At 45.3% G+C, this 16,337-nt stretch overlaps 1 protein-coding gene across 3 annotated transcripts in view; it reads right to left on the bottom strand.

The window, feature by feature from the left end:
• Window positions 1-16,337, bottom strand: part of lrp4 (low density lipoprotein receptor-related protein 4) — a 397,853-nt gene that overhangs the window by 46,406 nt on the left and 335,110 nt on the right. For all 3 annotated transcript variants that reach the window (XM_080189863.1, XM_080189864.1, XM_080189865.1), the window contains exons 23-30: window positions 14,965-15,105; window positions 13,489-13,575; window positions 11,843-12,014; window positions 10,258-10,420; window positions 8,450-8,675; window positions 6,109-6,412; window positions 3,401-3,619; window positions 1,730-1,864 (exon numbers count right to left, since the gene is read on the bottom strand). In XM_080189863.1, the coding sequence (XP_080045989.1) occupies window positions 1,730-1,864; window positions 3,401-3,619; window positions 6,109-6,412; window positions 8,450-8,675; window positions 10,258-10,420; window positions 11,843-12,014; window positions 13,489-13,575; window positions 14,965-15,105 (1,447 nt within the window). The remainder of the gene's footprint in view (window positions 1-1,729; window positions 1,865-3,400; window positions 3,620-6,108; window positions 6,413-8,449; window positions 8,676-10,257; window positions 10,421-11,842; window positions 12,015-13,488; window positions 13,576-14,964; window positions 15,106-16,337) is intronic.

Raw genomic sequence — 16,337 nt, 5'->3', positions numbered from 1 at the left:
AACGGCAAAGTTTAACCCAAAAAGATCTTTATATTCTGGGAAAGATAAAAGTTCAAAGGAGGATCAGAACAATGAGAAAAGATGAAAAAGAAATAAAAGATTTAAAGTGACATTGGGAGCTGTATTGAGGTATAGCTGTGTAACATCCCCTGAAGAGAGTGATCGTGCTGGGACAGAACAGTAAGCACGTGAAGTGAACTGGCTTCAGCCATCCCAGAGAAGTGTCTGTCTGTTCCAGAAAGAAAGGTTTTAGTTTAAAGTCTTGAATTTTTACAACGGAAGGAGAGACAGAAGCCCTGTGAAATTCCTCCCCTACAGCAACAGAGTATTGTGACATGTGATAATATTACTGGAATTATCTAGATTAAATATCTATAAGGATTATTGCGTAATGGGATATTTATTTGTGAGTTCAACCAAGTAAGAAGCTTTTGGGGAATATTTCCATAAGAGCAACTGTGTAAATGTAATCATGTGTGCTTAAGTTTCTTTTGTTAATAAATGTTTTAATTTTAGTTAGTTAATTTTAATTGCAGTTAGTGTCTCAACTTAGCAATGTATTTTCTTGTGGTAAAACACAAACAGAAAACAGTTGCGATCGTTTGTCAAGTTTCCTTTTCTGGAATTCTCTGCCCGTTGAGGTGGTGGAGGCTGCCTCGCTAAATATTTTTAAGACGCGGGTTGATGGGTTTTTGATAAGCAAGGGGATTAAGGGTTATGGGGAGAGGGCGGGAATGTGGAACTGAGCCACGACAGATCAGCCACGATCTTATTGAGTGGCGGGGCAGGCTCGAAGGGCTAGATGGCCTACTCCTGCTCCTATTTCTTATGTTCTTATGTTATGTTCTTACACGGCACTTACTATCTACCGGATCAGAACGGTGATTGGGGCGGAGTGGGACGAGGGTAAAAAAGGACTGTTCATAATCTGCAATTTAACATCATAAGTTCATAAAATTCACAACATATAAGAGCAGAATTAGGCCATTTGGCCCATCGAGTCTGCTCCACCATTCAATCATGGCTGACATGCTCCTCATCCCCATTTTCCTGCCCTTTCCCCATACCCCTTCAACCCATTACCAATTAAAATTCTGTCTAACTCCTCCTTAAATTTACTACTCACTGTCCCAGCATTCCCCGCACTTCAGGGTAACAAATTCCACAGATTCACAACCCTTTGGGAGAAGTCGTTGTCCTCAACTCTGTTTTAAATTTGCTGATGTGGGTATGCCGGCGTTGGACTGGCGTAAACACAGTAAAAAGTAATTTTAAATTTAAAATTAACTTAAATTTGCTGCCCCTTATCCTATGACTATGTCCTAGAATGCCCCACAAGAGGAGGCAACCGCTCCACATCAACTTTATCCATACCTTTTATCATCTTGTACACCTCAGTTTGATCTCCCCTCATTCTTCTAAATTCCAGACAGTATAGACCTAAACTTCAATCAGTGGAAAGCTATCACCCAACAGTATCACACTGCAGTTGTATGAATTCAGTAATTCCCATGTCCCACAAACCACATTCAAAGGCGACCAGAGTGCTATTTTACTGTAAGATTGAATGATTCTGATTAACCTTACGATGTTAGTAAAAGAGATTACTGGCAGATAGCCAGGGTAAAATAAAGCTTTCCTTCATAGTCTATGCAGCTTCATTAAATTTCTCCTTACTCACTGATTATCTCATGGCCATTTTTCATATCTTTGCTGTTTTGTAGCTCACCTTCTTGTATCATAATCCAAGGTCAGGCCATTAGGCCATCCCAAATCAGTATTAATAAGGACCTTCCGATCTGTGCCATCCAACTGTGCACGCTCAATTTTGGCAAGATTTCCCCAGTCTGTCCAGAACAGATACCTAGCAAAACATAAGGATAGTGTTCATATTTTTATATTTAAATGGCTTGCTTTACATTTAATCTCAATTCTTTTAAACAGCTCTGTTAAAACGTGAAACATCACTTTTTTCAACTGCTTACACTCCAGGTCAGCAATGTGATGACATACTCAGAGACTGCCTGGCGCTGGGGGTGGATTCACCTTGGGATTTCGCTCAACCTGAACCATGGGGTAAAGGTTGATGTTTTGTATTAGCACGATAAGCGGCCTAACACAGAGGCTCAGAAAGAAGTAAAATGTTTCTTTAAAAGTTGGGCATATTTTACTGAAATGTCTAACATTGCAGATTTCAGATGTTCTTACTTTTGAATTGATATTGGAGAGACTGTGGGAAGAGATGCCCCCTGGATCTCTCGTGATGAGACTATGCTGTGCTCCAATTAAAGTATCTGCCCAGACAATTTCCAGCTCTGATAAACTTGGTTGAATTTAAGTTGATTTGAACTGAAGGTTACCAAGAATCATGCAATATCATAAATCCTTACACTGCAGAAGGAGGCCATTCAGCCCATCAAATCTGCACCGAGTCTCCAACGGAGTACCACTCCCCACCCTATCCCTGTAACCCCGTGCATTTACCATAGTCAATTCCCTTAACCTACAAAGCTTTGGACACTAATGAGCAATTTAGCTAATCCACCTAACCGGCACATCTTTGGACTGTAGGAGGAAACCCACATAAACACAGGAAGATCATGCAAACTCCAGTCACCCAAGGCAGGAATTGAACCCGGGTCCCTGGCATTGTGAGGCAGCAGTGCCAACCACTGTGCCACCGTGTCACTTGTGGTGAGTCACTAAATGTCCAGATAGATCTTGGTTCACTTTCTTAAGCGGATGAAGAAAATTAACCCATTTGTCTCAAATTTATGTGGATAGTAGCAAGATACGATGAAGTCACACCCAGAGCTGAGAAAACATTTGACCTGTTCTCTATTCTTATGACATTGACAACTTTCTTTCCCTTTGTTCTTCTACAGGATTGGGGGAGTCACTGGCAAGGCCAGCATTTATTGGCCATTCCTAATTTCCCTTGAAACTGAGTGGCTTGATGGGCCATTTCAGTGGGGAAATTGAGACCACATTTGAGACAACTGTCAATCACATTGCTGTGGCTCTGAAGTCACATGTAGGCCAGACTGGGTAAGGATGGCAGATTTCCTTCCCTAAAAGACATGGCTGAACCAGATGGGTTTTTACAAAGATCAATGATCATTGTCATGGTCACCATAACTGAGATTAGGTTTATATTCCAGATTTATTGATTGAATTGAAATGCCAAGGTGGGATTTGAACTCATGTCCCCAGACTCTCTTCCTCCGGATTACCAGTCCAGTGATATGACCATTAGCCACCATTTCATTCTAAGTATTATTCCAGTTTAGAAAGTAGGTGGATGTTGTTTTAGTACAGTTATAAGGAATGTGACGTCACTACACAAAATGTCAACCTCCTACTGAACAGGACCCTGGTCCTCCAAAGAAGATTTCCTTACCCTTTTCTAGGGAATACAGCAATTGCCCTTGGTTCATCCAGGCTATTGTTGATGAGCACTTTCCGGCAGTTTCCATCAAGCCAGGACACTTCAATGGTATTCCTGCCAGTGTCTGTCCAGTAGAGATTCCTTGCTACCCAGTCAATGGCCAAACCATCAGTTGTTTGTAAACCCTGACCAATGACTGTCACCATACCACTGCCATTGAGGTTGGCACTTCTGAGGAGACAAAAAGCATTGTTTACATTACAAAGGCTGGAGTCTGTGGGGAAAGAGAGGAATTTGGATGTCCGATCTCCATTTAGGTTTCATGAGAAGAAGGCAGCTGGAAGAATTGCTCTAGCCCTTGGGAGAAATCTGTCGTGGTCCTCACAGAGCATTGTGACAGAAAGCAGTCAGCAGTGTTAGCTTGATAAACTGTGGGAAGGACATTTAGATATCTGCCTGAACAAAGGACTGAGGCATCCACAATCCTGTGACTGGTAAAGAAATTGGTAGCCAAAAGCTAAGGACAGGACCAACATAGAATCTTACCTTGAGAATGGCTGGAGTACCAAGGAGAATTACAGTAAATTCCATAGGGCTGTGGCATGCTTTTGGGTGGGTCCCACTGAGTTTATAGCTTAAGCCTTTATAAGATAGGGTGTTAAATTAGTGGTGCCCGCTCTGAGCGGGTCAGTGCAATAGTTACCCAGAGAAGAGTTAGAAGAATTGAAAGTACTTTTGGCTTCTAAGTAACTATAGCACTGATCCACCCCAAATCCCCACAGAACTCCAGCCAACCCCAAGATATCCTCCCCACCGCTGGGCTATCCCCCCAGCCCCTTCACTCACAGAGTTGTGAATCTTTGTATTCTTGACCCAATTCCCCCCTCGACATCCCCCCCCTCCTCCACCCCCCACCCCCACCCCAAAATCATAGGAATGCAGAGAGAGGTAGGAAAATGGAGTTGAAGCCATCATCATATTGAATAGGTTTGATGGGCTGAATGGCCTACTGCTCCTATCTCTTATGTTCTGACAGGGTAGAATCTCTTGATTTTGCACCAAGATACACCACATTGAGGAGGAAATATCAGAAACATTGGTGGGATTCAAGCTATTGCCTGTTAAAGGACTTGCAACTTTCTGTTGCTAATTTATACTCGGGAAAATCTGATAGGTACCTTTGCAGATGTGTGGTTCAAACAGGACGGTTTTCCACTATGTGTTTTACGTAGGCCAGGGTGCCTGACACCAAAAAAATCTCCCCTCATTGCTTTGAATGAAAATCTCTCACCTTAACTGCATTGCCAGCAGATTGCAGACAGAACATTATTTTTTCCCTTCCTTAACCAGAGGCGCTGTGGTCATTGACAAATCCTCCGCTTGGCTGAGATCAGGCCACACAATAAATATTAATCCTGAGACAATTCAGGTCTTTTTGGCTCAAGGATGAGCCTTAAGAATGAAATTATAAAAACCAGCACAGAGAGATGATGCAGTTTTGTTTAGTAACTAGGCAATCTTTTAGTGTGTTTTTATTGTATTTTTCCAGCCTTTCTGAGGGACTCTCTCATGTAGAGTAAAAACAAAACATATTATTATTTAATTTTTAAAAAATTCATTCATGGGATGGGGCATCGCTGACTGTCCAGCATTTATTGCCCATCCCTAATTGACCTTGGAGGGTAGTTGAGAGTCAACCACATTGCTGTGACTCTGGAGTCACATGTAGGCCAGACCAGGTAAGGATAGCAGATTTCCTTCCCTAAAGAACATTAGTGAACCAGATGGATTTTTCCCAACAATCAACAATGGTTTCATGGTCACCAATAGATTCTTAATTCCAGATATTTTTTATTGAATTCAAATTCCACCATCTGCCGTGGCAGGATTTGAACCCAGGTCCCCAGAATCTTAGCTGACTTTTAAGATTAATAGTCTAGTGATAATACCACTAGGCCATTGCCTCCCTGCTATCACCTCCCCTGTTTACATCCCAAACCCCAAATCCCGATGAACGCAGCTCGGTTGCAGTGCTCTGATTGGACACTAAGTGTTCTGTAATCGGGGTGTCCGTGTAACAGAACCTGGGCTCAACTTCCACTTGTCCCTCTCTCAGGAAGAAAATTCTCATCTTCATTAGGCACATTTCCCAGCAGAATGTTGAATTCAGTGTGTGTGAAATGGAGTCAGGGAAGGCAAGGAAGGGAAGAGTCAGGAATGCAGGCGAGGGAGGGGTAGAAACTGGAAAGAAAAGTCAATGGATTTCTTTAGTCCAGGGTGAGAGCATGAAACAGCACCAATGCAGACATTCGCTGTTCATAGGGTCAATACTCGTGTGTACTATCTACAAGATGCACTGTGGAAGCCCACTGAAGATCCTTAGACAGCACCTTCCAAACTCACAACCACTTACATCTCGAAGGACAAGGGCAGCCGATATATGGGGACACCACTATCTGCAAATTCCCCTCCAAGCCACTCACCATTCTGACTTGGAAATACATCGCCGTTCCTTCACTGTCGCTGGGTCAAAATCCTGGAATTACCTCCCTAACGGCATTGTGGATCCAGCCACAGCACACGGACTGCAGCGATTCAAGAAGGCAGCTCACCACCACCTTCTCAAGGGGCAACTAGGGATGGGCAATAAATACTGGCCCAGCCAGTGATGCCCATGTCCCACAAACGAATAAAAAAATTGACAATTGTTACATCATTACCTGATCACATCCAGGTAGACATCTGTATAATAAACCTTCATCTCCACACTGTCATAATCCAAGGAAATGACGTTATGTAACTCAGGAACTGGAACATGCACATCCGTGTAATCGGTTGTATCCAGAGAGATCCGGCGAATGCTGCCTCGGCTGGAGAAGAGAAGATAGGTCTCGGGAGCATTGTCACAGGTCCTCCCATCGCTCTTCATTTGGATTCCTGTTGGGCACGCACAGGTGATGCCGCTGGGTCGCGGCAGGCAGAGATGGCTGCAGCCCCCATTCCTGACACTACACTTGTTAAAACCTGGGCAGAAACAAAGCAAAACTTCTTTCAACAGAGTGCGGGAGCATCCATTCAGCTGGACTCTGGGGACGATGAGTGAACCATTAGACGGGAAGCAAGTGTACCTGGAATTCAATCAATTCCTATCAACATTTCACTCTTCGTAAATCAAAGTCATCCAATTTAAATTTTTGGATAAAACAAATTGAATTTGCTTATTGTAACTTTTTAATCCAATGGTTTAATTCCAATTTCTGAAGAACGCAAATTATTTTTGGTGAAAAATGACTGAGTTATCAATATTTGGCAGTAATATTTTTGTCACTTCTCAAATAAAATTCTATCACATAATTGCAGCACGGTAGCACAGTGGTTAGCACTGCTGCCCCACAGCGCCAGTGACCCAGGTTCAGTTCTGGCCTTGGGTGACTGTCTGTATGAAGTTCTCTGCGTGGGTCTCCTCCGGGTGCTCCAGTTTCCTCCCACAGTCCAAAATGTGCAGGTTAGGTAGATTGACCATGCGAAATTGCCCCTTAATGTCAGGGTAAATATGTGCGGTTCTGTGGATAGGGCCTGGGTGGGATTGTTGTCGGTGCAGGCTCAATGGGCTGAATGGCCACCTTCTTAACTGTAGGGACTCTATGATCTTATTCTGTTCAAGCATAGGGGGTTGTCACAGGGTGTACCCACTGGCTGGCCAGTGGATGGAATGATTACACGGCATGGCTGATGGCACCAGTGACAGGGTCAAAGTAAGGCTGCGTCTCATAAAGCATTACTGAAAGGAAGTTCACAGGGTGGACTGGGAAGTGGGAAATCCAGCAGGAGTCCTACGTAGAGACGCTTACAGTGGATAAGAGGGAGAAAAGGGATCTGCAGTGGGGCCATCGAGGGACTGCTAGCTGTCTTGTAAATACATTGGGGGTCAGAAAGAACTCTCACCCAATTCTCAGCCCTACAGGAAAAAGCAGCACCACAGTTATTTCCTTCATTTTTTTGGAACAACGTTCAAGAGTCCCTTTAGGACCCAGCCTAGCAATGTCCAATTGCATTGAGCAGAGCAAATGAATCATAAAGTCAAGGTTCAAACTATTTCCAGTGGTTACACAGCAAGATCCCAGAGTTTTATTGTATAAAAAGAGGCCTTTTGGCCCATCATGTTTGCACCAGCCATCAAGCACCTACCTATTCTGATCCGATTTTTCAGCACTTGCTCTGTAGTTTTGTACGCTGTGGCATTTCAGGTGCTGATCTACCACACTTTCAGGCAGTGAGTTCCAGATTCTCGCCAGCCTCTGGGTGAAAAAGCTTTCCGTCAATCCCCTCTAAATCCCCTGTCTCTTATCTTAAATCTATACCACTGGTTAATAGAGTCATAAAGATTTACAGCATGGGAGCAGGCCCATGGGTCCAACTTATCCGTGCCGCCCAGTTTTACCATGAAGTTAGTCCCAGTTGCCTGCGTTTGGCCCATATCCCTCTATAACAAGGGGAAAAGTTTCTTCCTAACTACCCTATCTATTTCCTTTATAACTTTGTACACTCCAATCAGTTTCCCCCTCAGCCTTCTCTGCTCTAAGGAAAACAACCCCAGCCTAACCAGCTGAAACACTCCAGCCCAGGCAATATCCTGGTGAATCTCCTCTGCACCCTCTCTGGTGCAGTCACATCCTTCCTACAGTGTGGCAACCAGAACTGCACACAGTACTCTAGCTGTGGCCTAACCAGCATTTTATACAGCTCCATCATAACTTCCCTGCTCTTATATTCTATGTCTTGGCTAATAAAGGCAAGAATCCCATATGATTGCTTAATCACCCTACCCACTAGTCCATGCACCCCAAGATCCCTCTGATCCTCTGTACTTCCTAGTGTCCTACTGTTCATTGTGTCTTCCCTCTTCTTGTTCGTCCTCTCAAAACACATCACCTCCCGTTTCTCTGGGTTAAATTCCATTTGCCACTGCTCTGCCCATCTGACCAGAGAGTCTAACTCTCGACATACATTGAGTAGAATCTAAGTAGCAAGAAACGCACTAAAATATCAAGGGTTACATACCAACAGGTCGAATTCTGTCAATAGCTTGGATGTCCATTAGCCCTGGCAAGTTGCCCCGCACTGTAATGATATCACCACCTGTGTTTTTGTCAGCTCGCTGGATACTGCGGGTTTGCCAGTCCGTCCAGTAAATGTGGGGGTCCAGCAGGGTCAGCCCATAGGGGTGCTGGACTGGGGTGATTAGAGTCCGTCGCTCACCACCATTCAGGTCCGCTGCCTCGATTCGCTGCACAAAAAAAATCAATAAACACCATCAGATTTCTCCTCACACACAGCTCTTTACTCAAGCAGACAAGAAGGATGTCACAGCAAAGTACAGGAAATAATCGACACATTAGCGGTTTCCATTCAGAGCTTTGTCCAGGTTGAATACAGATTATAACAAGGGCAATTAAAGTTTATTTATTAGTCAGTTGAGGATGGACAATCGCTGTGACCCGGTAGTTAGTGCTCACATTCCCGCAAATAAATAATTTAAAAAATGATAGCTATTGAGGAACACCCCATGGCTGGGATTTTCCATTCCCGACTGGGATTTTCCATTCCCGACTGGGATTTTCCGTTCCTGACCGGGATTTTCCGTTCCTGACCGGGATTTTCCGTTCCCGACCGAGACAGGCAGGTTTGACAATGTGAGTGGAAAATCTCAGGAGAGCGATCAAACTGTGTTTCACCTCCGTGCGAGTGCGTGACATGATTGTACTCGCAGTCCCGTCAGTGACGTTGGAAATGCCATTTGCATTAATTAGCTTATCATTATCAGGCTGCGACACCTGAATCCTTCCCCCAAACCCCACCCCCCCACCCCACACCCATCAGAATAAACACCCTCTTCAGTGCGAGGGCAGGACCATGTGAAACCTGACTGGTCTCCCAAGCTGTGCACCGAGAGAGCAGGGTGTCGCTCAGGGGAAGATGCCTAGGCATTACCTGGACACTGTGTACGTGTGGGCAGTGCCCAGCGGAGGGTGCGGGAAGGATGAACTCCTTCACGCTAGGCTGACCTTTAAAGATGACCTATCCCTGAGGGATCGGTTGCAAGTGGGACGGGCAAATCAGACACCACTCTGCTCGTGATAAATCACGTCCCTTGATTTTTCTTTTGTAAGTGTGGGACTATATGGCGAAGAAAGCTGCCATTGATCCATACAAAATAGGAGCAGATGTGGGCCATTCGGCCCCTCAAGCATGTTCGGCCATTCAATGGGATCATGGCTGACCCGACATTCCTGATGTCCACTTTCCTGCCCTTTCCCCTTGATTCTGATACTGATCAAAAATCTATCAATCTCAGCCTTAAATACAAGGATTCTGCCCCCACTGCTCTGGGTAGCAAGGAGATCCAAAGACATACAACCCTCTGAGAGAAGAAATTCCTCCTCGGCTCAGTCTCAAACTGGCACCCCTTCGTTCTGAGACTCTGCCCTCTGTTCCTAGACTCTCCCACAAGGGAAAACATCCTCTCAGCAGCTATCCCGTCAAGGCTGTTACGAATTCTATGTCACTGTCAGCAGCTCCAACGCCGCTTGTACTGCCCACCACTGGTCTTTGTCAATACCTGGGAAAAGCCAGCCCAGTGTTTTATCGCAGAGATTCGGCGCTATCTTAATATCACAACTAGGCACTGGGAGTAATCTCACAGTGAGGACAAGACAACTTCCATTTAAATACACTTTGGGGAAATATTTTAAATGTTTACAATACACTTGCTCTCCCTCTCCACACACACACACACACGTGCGTGCACACACACACACATATATAATATATTGTCTGTACTGGTATTGACACAGGAAGATTCTATGTACCTCCGTGTGTGCATCAGCCCACAGCAGCCTGGATCCCACTTTGTCAATGGCCAGACCATTAGGCCATCCCAGGTTACTATTGATTAGAACCACTCTGTCTGATCCGTCCATTGCAGCACGTTCCAGTTTGGCATGTTCCCCCCAGTCTGTCCAGTACATGAATCTAGCAAAATACAACAGGAATAGATCAGTAATCAGCATCGGAACTGCGCAATGTCAGATAACAACCCTTTCTGCCTAAAGGGATACAGTCTGAATGATTTGTGTATTGGTTCACACTAATCTTACTGACTATTAGGGGATGAGGAGATTTATGCTCTTGAACGGATTATCAACCCTATTACAATAGCAACAGCTATAATTTCCTGCAATTAGCCACCGTGTTAAAAGAGCAGAGAATGACACAAAGAACTTGGATTTATTTTGTATCTTTCACACACTGAGAACGTCAAAAAGTATTTCACAGCCAATGAATTACTTCTTTTTTGAGCTGCAGATACTGTTATTATCCTGAGTTCAGTGCTAACAGTCTTGGCTCCCACTCAAAGGAAATGGGTTTAAGACTCAGGCCTGGTCTTCAGCATATAAACTAGGCTGATGCCTTTACTGCAATACCGTGGTAGTGCTGCATTGTCAGAGGTACTATTTTCCACCTAACCTGCACATCTTTGGACACTAAGGGGCAATTTAGCATGGCCAATCCACCTGACCTACACATCTTTGGACACTAAGGGGCAAGTTAGCATGGCCAATCCACTAACCTGCAGATCTTTGGACACTAAGGGGCAATTTAGCAAGGTCAATCCACCTAACTCACACACCTTTGGACACCAAGAGGCAATTTAGCAAGGCCAATCCACGTAACCTGCACATCTTTGGACACTAAGGAGCAATTTAGCATGGCCAATCCACGTAACCTGCACATGCCTGGATATTAAGGGGCAATTTAGCATGGCCAATCCATCTAACCTGCACATCTTTAGACACTAAGAAGCAATTTAGAATGGCCAATCCACATAGCCTGCACATCTTTGGACACTAAGGAGCAATTTAGCATTGCTAATCCATCTAACCTGCACATCTTTGGATTGTGGGGGTCCCTAATAGACAGGGACAGGGTTAAAATCACATCGGGAAGATGGCATGTCTGACAATAAAGCACCCCTCATGACAGCACTGAAGAATAGGCCCAGATTATGAGCTCAAGGTCTGGAGATAATGAGGTACTGGAGCCAGATGATAAACACTGGAGTGCCAGCTTGAACCTTCTGCCTGAGAGACAAGACCGTGATTGACTCAGGTAAGCTGAGCCAAGCATCACTAACAATCACAGCACGGCGACGAGACTGGAATATATAAGGCAGCTTTCTTCATGTTCTTCAGCTTCCTGAGGGCGGCTCAGTACAAGGAGACCGGGTGACAGGGAGTGGTGGGGGGGGGGGGGGTTAATAAAACAAATCCACACGCCACTTAAACAGAGCTCATTTCTGATACTTTGATTTATGTTTTATGCAAAAGTGAGGTGACGATAACAAATTGAAGAAGTTGCCACACATCTGAGCAGGTTCTCGATCGGCCTACGCACCCTTTCTCGTGGTGAAGGGCGATGGCTCGCGGGCTGTCCAAATTCTGCCAAATCAGAACTTTCCTCATCGTTCCGTCCAAGTTCGCCACCTCAATCCGGTTCGTCCCCGTGTCGGTCCAGTATATCTTCCGGCCGGTTGCATCCACTGCCAGCCCATCAGTTGTCATCAGTCCTGAGAAAACACCATCTATAAGACACACCCTTCGAACGAGAGCTCATTTCCCAATAATTACAGCACTGCTCTCCCTTCCAATAGCAAACGTGTCCTGAGTGAACATTGCTGTTGAGGAAACCAAGCTATCATAGCATGTTATGCTAGCTTGCTTGCACAGAGGTGTGAATCAACCTGGTGCCACACTGCTGTGTAGGCATTGACAGCCTATGCATACTAAAACACAGCTTCAAAGTACAAATCGTGGCTGATTTGTATGGTTTTTTTGGACACAAAGTAATTCTACAGTTTAAAGTTTAAACAGTCTAGAGTGTCACAGGCAGGCTTACATTAATAAACACTGCAATGAAGTTATTGTGAAAATCCCCTAGTCGCCACACTCCGGCACCTGTTCGGATACACTGAGGGAGAATTAGGCTGACGTGCCTAATCAGCACATTTTTCAGACTGTGGAAGGAAACCAGACCCCCCCTGAGGAAACCCACGCAGACACGGGGAGAACATGCAGACTCCACACAGAGAGTGACCCAAGCTGAGAATCGAACCTGGGTCCCCAGCCCTGTGAAGCAGCAGTGCTAACCACGTACTTTTTATGTCCTGTTGTTGGTAGAGAAACAAGAGACCCAATCAATATTGCTCCCAACAAAATGCATTTTTAACAGCCCTCCCTCAGACTTTGGGCGGCATTTACCGGAAGCGATGGTGGTGTCTCCTGCCAGCTAGCGAGCTGTCGAGACCCTCGCATCATCTCGTTTTGCTGAATTCAAAATGTGCCACGGTGGGATTCGAACAGAGCGTTCGTCTGGCTCTCTGGATTACGAGTCCAGTGACACTGCAGTGCTGCGACCTTGCCTCTTTTTGGGAGGGGCCCCTGAATCAAGCGTCAATCGGTGATTTGACAGGCCGGGAGTGGGCCCTCCCCAGGATCAAGGGGTGTCCCGCCAGCAAATCAGAGGCCAATAGCTGTCATTGCTCAGCAGCACCGCCAGGAAGGCTGTGGCCACTTCTGGTATTACTCCCATCCAAGGCCGAGGATTGTTGACATAGCCAGGCCATGGGGAGGTGGGGGGGGGCGTAGTCAGCAGCAATGGCAGGCGTGACTCAGCACCTCACACATCCCATTCCCAATACCAGGCCTTTTGATCAAGCACTGAGTGCCCGACAACAATAGACAGCTCCCCCTCCACCCAATGAGAAGCCCAACATGGCTTCCTTTTCTGGGATCCCTACATGTATCGGTGGGGGGGGGAGGGGGGGTGGCGTTCACAGGCCTCGTTGTCACGGGCTTCAACAGGGCAGGAAGGCAGGTCCTCATCTCCCACTCCGCACCCCAATTAATGTCATCCCACCCCCGCCAACACCTGGCCCAGCCATCAGGGCCTGCTCAGGGGAAGGCACTAAACTCTGCCCAGTGTTCTGCAGAGGTGCTGGTGAATCCCTGTATGAGATGTGCCGGCTTGTCCTGACCCCTCACCTGTCGTTACAATGTCTTCCTGCTGCGATCCGTTCAGGTTGGCCCGGCTGATTTTATTCAGCGTGCTGTCCGACCAATACACCTTGCCTGGAGTAAAAAGACAATGCTTCAGTTCCACTAGGAGTGGGTCCATTTGTGAAAGGTCCAATGACCCTCTTGTTTGCTCCTATTTATATATATTTCACTCACAGGGTGACGAGGCTCGTGAAAGTTCGTTGAGGTTACAAAACCGTGGGCAAAAAACAACTTTATCCAAACGGGAGTTAAATCAAAGTTGACAACCAATTAATTCCGATGTATTTTCAACTTAAGCTTTGTTGTGAAACAGTTTGGACAATGCAGCTTTGGATTTTTAGCACAGAATTTTCCTTCCCATTTGCCACAGGAATCATTATGGGCAGGACACAGGCCATGCAGAGGTCACAGGATCATAGAATCCTACAGTGCAGAAGGAGGTCATTCGGCCCATCGAATCCACATCGACAACTGGGCCGAACGTGAGTAAGTCACAAGCCCAGACTATTGAGAAAGGTTTACTATTATCGGGGTAAAACTTCCAGTCCCGTCCTAGCCACCACGGGAATCATTAGGGGCGAGGTGGAAAATGTGTCGGATCATTTGGAGGACGGTTGACCACAGGTGGAATTCCCGGTCTCGGAACGGGCGCTACGGGAAAATTCCACCCACAGTCCTCGGCCTGATTTTACACGTGGCTTTATTCCGAGAAGGAAGTTCTCATTCTGTTAAAGTCTTTGTTGAAAGAGTAACTGGAATCCTGTAATTAAAATTTCATAGAATCCCTACAATGTACAAGCAGGCCCTTTGGCCCATTGAGTCTGCACTGACCCTCTGACAGCAACCGTAACACGACGTATTTACCCCAGTAATCCACCTAACCTACACATCTTTGGACACTAAGGGGTAATTTATCATGGCCAATCCACCCTAACCCGCACACATTTGGACTGTGGGAGGAAACCAGAGCACCCCAGAGGAAACCCACGCAGACACGGGGAGAATGTACAAACACCAGATAGTCACCCAAGGCTGGAATTGAACCCGGGTCCCTGGCGCTGTGAGGCAGCAGTGCTAACCACTGTGCCACCACTGATACAAAAAAGGATATTAACTTGACCGCGGAGGCTTTGTGGGTCTCTGCTAGAATTAATTGGTAAATTCATGCCTCGGTTTAACAGATTTTTGGATGCTAAGGGAATCTAGGGGTGGGGTGTTAGTGTGGGAAGGTGTTGCTGTGTTAGATGATCATCCACAGTCTGACTAAATGACAGCAGCAAAGAGGGGCTGAATGGCCTAATTCTACCCCCACATCCTCAAATCTCAATGTCAAAGAAAGTACAACTCTAGCTTAGGTTTGGCAATGGGAAAGCAATGAATAAATCAATAATTCAGTGACGTTCATTCATTTATATCTCAATAAGGTGTCAGTACAAAGCGTTCACATCAATTAAAATTCACCTTCTTTGGGATCCACGCCAATTGCAATTGTATTTTTCATCGATCCATTGACGGGCATCACCACATCAGCAAAGTAAGGAATATCGAGGGACACCATTCGAATGTCAGTTCTCCGTGCAAATATGAGGAAGCTAGTCATACCTGAAATCATGTGGAAAAAGCAGTTAATGTAAAAGAATCACAGTTACATGAAAAAAAATTCTTAAACTATTCAATAATCTTTCAAAGTAAAGTTTATTTATTAGTCACAAGTAGGCTTACATTAACACTGCAACGAAGTTACTGTGAAAATTCCCTAGTCGCCACACTCCAGCGCCTGTTCGGGTACACCGAGGGAGAATTTAGCATGGCCAAGGCACCTAACCAGTACGTCTTTTGGACTGTGGGAGGAAACCGGAGCACCTCGAGGAAACCCACACAGACACAGACAAAACTTGCAGACTCCGCACAGAGTGACCCAAGCCAGGAAGCCAGCAGGGTTTTCCTGACACTGTGAAGCAGCAGCGTTCATCACTGTGCCACCTTGCTGCTCCACTGAGCCTTTACAAAATATATTTAGATCACGTTTCTTGTAAGAGGTAGTGTTTTGTTGCAGGGAGTTGATTTGTCTGAAAAACAAGCAGCTCCCTGCTGAGAATGCAGGATAATAACTCATTTTAGCTAATGGTGTGTTTGTGTAAACAGAGTTAATTCATTTGTGTTTATTTGTTTCTCTTCCCCTTGGGGTTTCAGAGTAGAGTTTTTGATTAGCTTGATAGAGATAAAGTTGTGAGTGTAATGGGAAGAGCTAAGCTTGCAGGGAAAAACAGTTTCTCTTTTTTTTTAAACAGTTACTGCTTGGTTCTGAAAGAAACAAAATGCATCTTTTTGTCTTTCTCTGGAGGTTGCCTGTGTGCTCAGGGGTTGGCAACCGAAGTACAAATACGTAAGCCTATGTTTTGATAACTGATTTGAAGAGAGGTTTTCATCCTGTAAGAGGAATATTGCTTGAATTAGAACTCACAGGTGTAGGTTAGCAGTTAAGGATTGTATCTTGTCATGTTTAAGTATTGTTCAATACAGTTAGTTTTGATAAAAGCTTCCTAGTTTGTCAGTAGAATCGCACCTGGGGTGAAACATCATATCCTCACATTAATGCCAAAAACCAGATTGTTGGTGTCCAATCTAACTTCATGACTGAGCTTAGGATTTCTGATCCTTATCCAAACAGCAATCACTAAAATACCTCACTGAAGATGCTATGCTATTCTTTCAGGAGCAGGCTGTTATCTAGCTTTTTGAGATGTTTATTCTAGTCACCGGGCCCTCCAATGTCAGAGTTAACTCCCAAGCCTGGCTGTAAAGACAACATGGAGTCTAGACATGGAGTCTAG

The sequence above is a fragment of the Carcharhinus amblyrhynchos genome, chromosome 6, assembly GCF_965287045.1.
Source record: "Carcharhinus amblyrhynchos chromosome 6, sCarAmb.v2.hapA, whole genome shotgun sequence".
Lineage (NCBI taxonomy): Eukaryota > Metazoa > Chordata > Chondrichthyes > Carcharhiniformes > Carcharhinidae > Carcharhinus > Carcharhinus amblyrhynchos.
This window is presented reverse-complemented; position numbering and strand designations above follow the sequence as displayed.